Source organism: Otolemur garnettii, unplaced genomic scaffold (genome assembly GCF_000181295.1).
Source record: "Otolemur garnettii isolate 467f Iridium unplaced genomic scaffold, OtoGar3 scaffold00312, whole genome shotgun sequence".
Taxonomy (NCBI): Eukaryota; Metazoa; Chordata; class Mammalia; order Primates; family Galagidae; genus Otolemur; species Otolemur garnettii.
Genome location: NW_003852707.1, coordinates 379,707 through 382,274, shown reverse-complemented (window position 1 = coordinate 382,274; position 2,568 = coordinate 379,707). Strand labels below are relative to the sequence as shown.

The window sequence follows — 2,568 nt, the reverse complement described above, 5'->3', positions numbered from 1 at the left end:
GGCTGCGGCTTTCTCTCCACTAACGTGTGTTCCTGGCTGAGGCAGGAGATTTGCTTGAGCCCAGGAGTTGGAGGTTGCTGTAAGCTGTGATGCCATGGCACTCTACCCAGGGGGACAGCTTGAGGCTCTGTCTCAAAAAAAAAAAAAATGATTTTTACTAAAAAGATGTCACCAATTACCCTGAAGTCTGGTTTTAGTATTTTGTTGTTGTTGTTGTTCTTGGAACTGGCAGTGCCTCCTGAAGCCCCTTAGGTGTCATCAGAAGTTAGTCCCTGGGATCAGGGTTCTAGCTCCCATGTGTTTGCAGAGTCAGTGAGCAGAGATGGTGATTTGATGACCCGGCCCCTTGGGAAGTCTGTTTGAAAAGCAAGTAGCAGTTGAATGAACTAAGCCAGTGAGTATTTCCTTGTGGACGTTTTTTCTTGGCTGTGTCATTACAGAAACATCTGCCAAAGAGGGTCTGCTGCTGTGGTGTCAGAGGAAGACTGCTCCTTACAGAAACGTGAACATTCAGAACTTTCATACCAGGTAAGCACCTGGGCCCTCGTGGTCCTCACAGTCTCACTGGGGCCCCTGGGCGGCAAGGGGGACGGGATTGTTTACACTAGTGTTCCCTTCTGTGAGGCATTTTATGTATGCAGGGAAACTTGGGATAGAGAATTTTTGATGCTTGGAGTCTCTCAAGGGAAAGAAAATGTGGGATGTAAGTTTCGAGGTGCTGGTGGGACAGGCCTGTATTTATAAGTGAAGGTATGCAGTGCCAGTGGGGTTCTTCCAAATTTGGGGTTGTGAGAGTGCCCCTCACTTTGGCCTTCACCGGGGGTTGCGAGAAGGCTCAGGAATGCCTGTTGCCTCAGAAATGAGGGGACCTCAGCAGCATCTGCGTACACTCAGGCTCTCCTCCTGACCCCTCTCCCCCAGAGCAAGTGGGAAGATCCCTCATCTACCACCTTTGCTCTGCCAAAATTCAAGATACGTTGGAAAATTACACTTGAAAATCATAGAAATGGGGCTCGGCACCTGTGGCTCAAGTGGCTAAGGCGCCAGCCACATACACCCAGGTGGTGGGTTCGAATCCAGCCCGGGGCCCACCAAACAACAATGACGGCTACAACCAAAAAAAAGCTGGGCGTTGTGGCAGACGCCTGTGGTCCCAGCTACTTGGGAGGCTGAGAAAGGAGACTCGCTTGAGCCAGGAGTTGGAGGTTGCTGTGAGCTGAGATGCCACGGCACTCTACCCAGGGGGATAGCTTGAGGGTCTGTCTCAAAAAAAAAAAAGAAAGAAAGAAAATCATAGAAATGGGACGGGGGAAATCCAGACGTTGTAGGAGAGCACGACTGGGTTGGTCACGTGCTTCTGTCTTCTTTCTCATGCGGATTTTGTCATTATGATGTGTCACTAGAAGAATTGGTTTACTGCACTTTCACCTTTCGGATGGTAGCTTACCTGTGAATGGAAATGGGCCCACCGCTGGCCATGGGTAATTAGAGGAAGGAAGTGTAAGAATGGGCCATAGTGAAAAATTAGGAAGTTCTAGTTAGAGAAATACTTAGTATGGCCAGCGAGTGTTGGCACTGAGCCAGGCCTTGGGCATACAAAGGGCAGAGCCTTCCCTGTCCCTACATTGTGCTACTCAGCAGGTGAAAGGAGCTGCCCAGGGCCAGGACCTTCTGCCGGTGTCAACATCAGAACACCAGAGTGGCTTCCACTCACCTTCCTGCTTTTCTATTTGGCCCTGAGCACTTCAGCAGTATACTGTAACTCTCCCCTGGGTCTCCTCCTGCCACTGAGCCTTTGAGGCACAGAACTTTCACTGCTGGCTATCACTGAACCTGCTGTCACCGCAAGCTCGGAGCCCTGTGCCGTCTCGGGGCTTGGTGCTGCCGTCTTGGGGGAGCAGGCTGGGCATCAGTACTCGCCCTTGCCCTCCCTCACTTGTGCCTTTGCCTTAAATAATAATAATAATAATAGTAAAGACCCTTATGAAGAAAAACAAGCGAGTACCTGGGAGCTAATTGAGACTTCTGAAATGTCCTAAGATCTCTTGGAGGAGGAATGTCCTGGCTGTTGTCAGGGTAGACATCCTTCTGCTGGTTGCTTGTGCAGACCTAGGGTGGGGAGATAGCACCGGAACTGAGACTTGCAGGACAGTGAAGAGAAAACTGGGGACAGGCAGAGCAGAGAGAGCAGTGACAGGCGTCCCCTCTCCTGTCCCCGTCTGTGCCAACGCAGATTCGCCAGGGGCCAGGAACAGGGCAGGGCTCCCGAGGGGCTGGGCCTGACTCTGGGAACGGGAAACACGGGAGTAAGGGGTGGGCTGTTCGCAGCAGACCCTGAGAATACGATGGGTGTGCGGGGAGTGGACACACAGGCGCTGAGGGTGTGGTAAGGAGGAAGGCGCAAGGGGCCTTCTGTGCATCAAGTCAGACAGAAGGAGGCCGAGGCCCGACCGAGTGCAGAATCTGGCTGCGGCTTTCTCTCCACTAACGTGTGTTCCTGTTCTTCTCGACGCTGTCAAGCTGGAAAGATGGCCTTGGACTCTGTGCGCTCATCCACAGACACCGGCC

General features: G+C 52.2%; 1 protein-coding gene across 2 annotated transcripts in view; it reads left to right on the top strand.

The window, feature by feature from the left end:
* The window catches only part of ACTN2 (actinin alpha 2), a 78,419-nt gene that overhangs the window by 35,291 nt on the left and 40,560 nt on the right, over positions 1–2,568 (top strand). For both annotated transcript variants that reach the window (XM_012813834.1, XM_012813835.1), the window contains exons 5-6: positions 441–528; positions 2,521–2,568. In XM_012813834.1, the coding sequence (XP_012669288.1) occupies positions 441–528; positions 2,521–2,568 (136 nt within the window). The remainder of the gene's footprint in view (positions 1–440; positions 529–2,520) is intronic.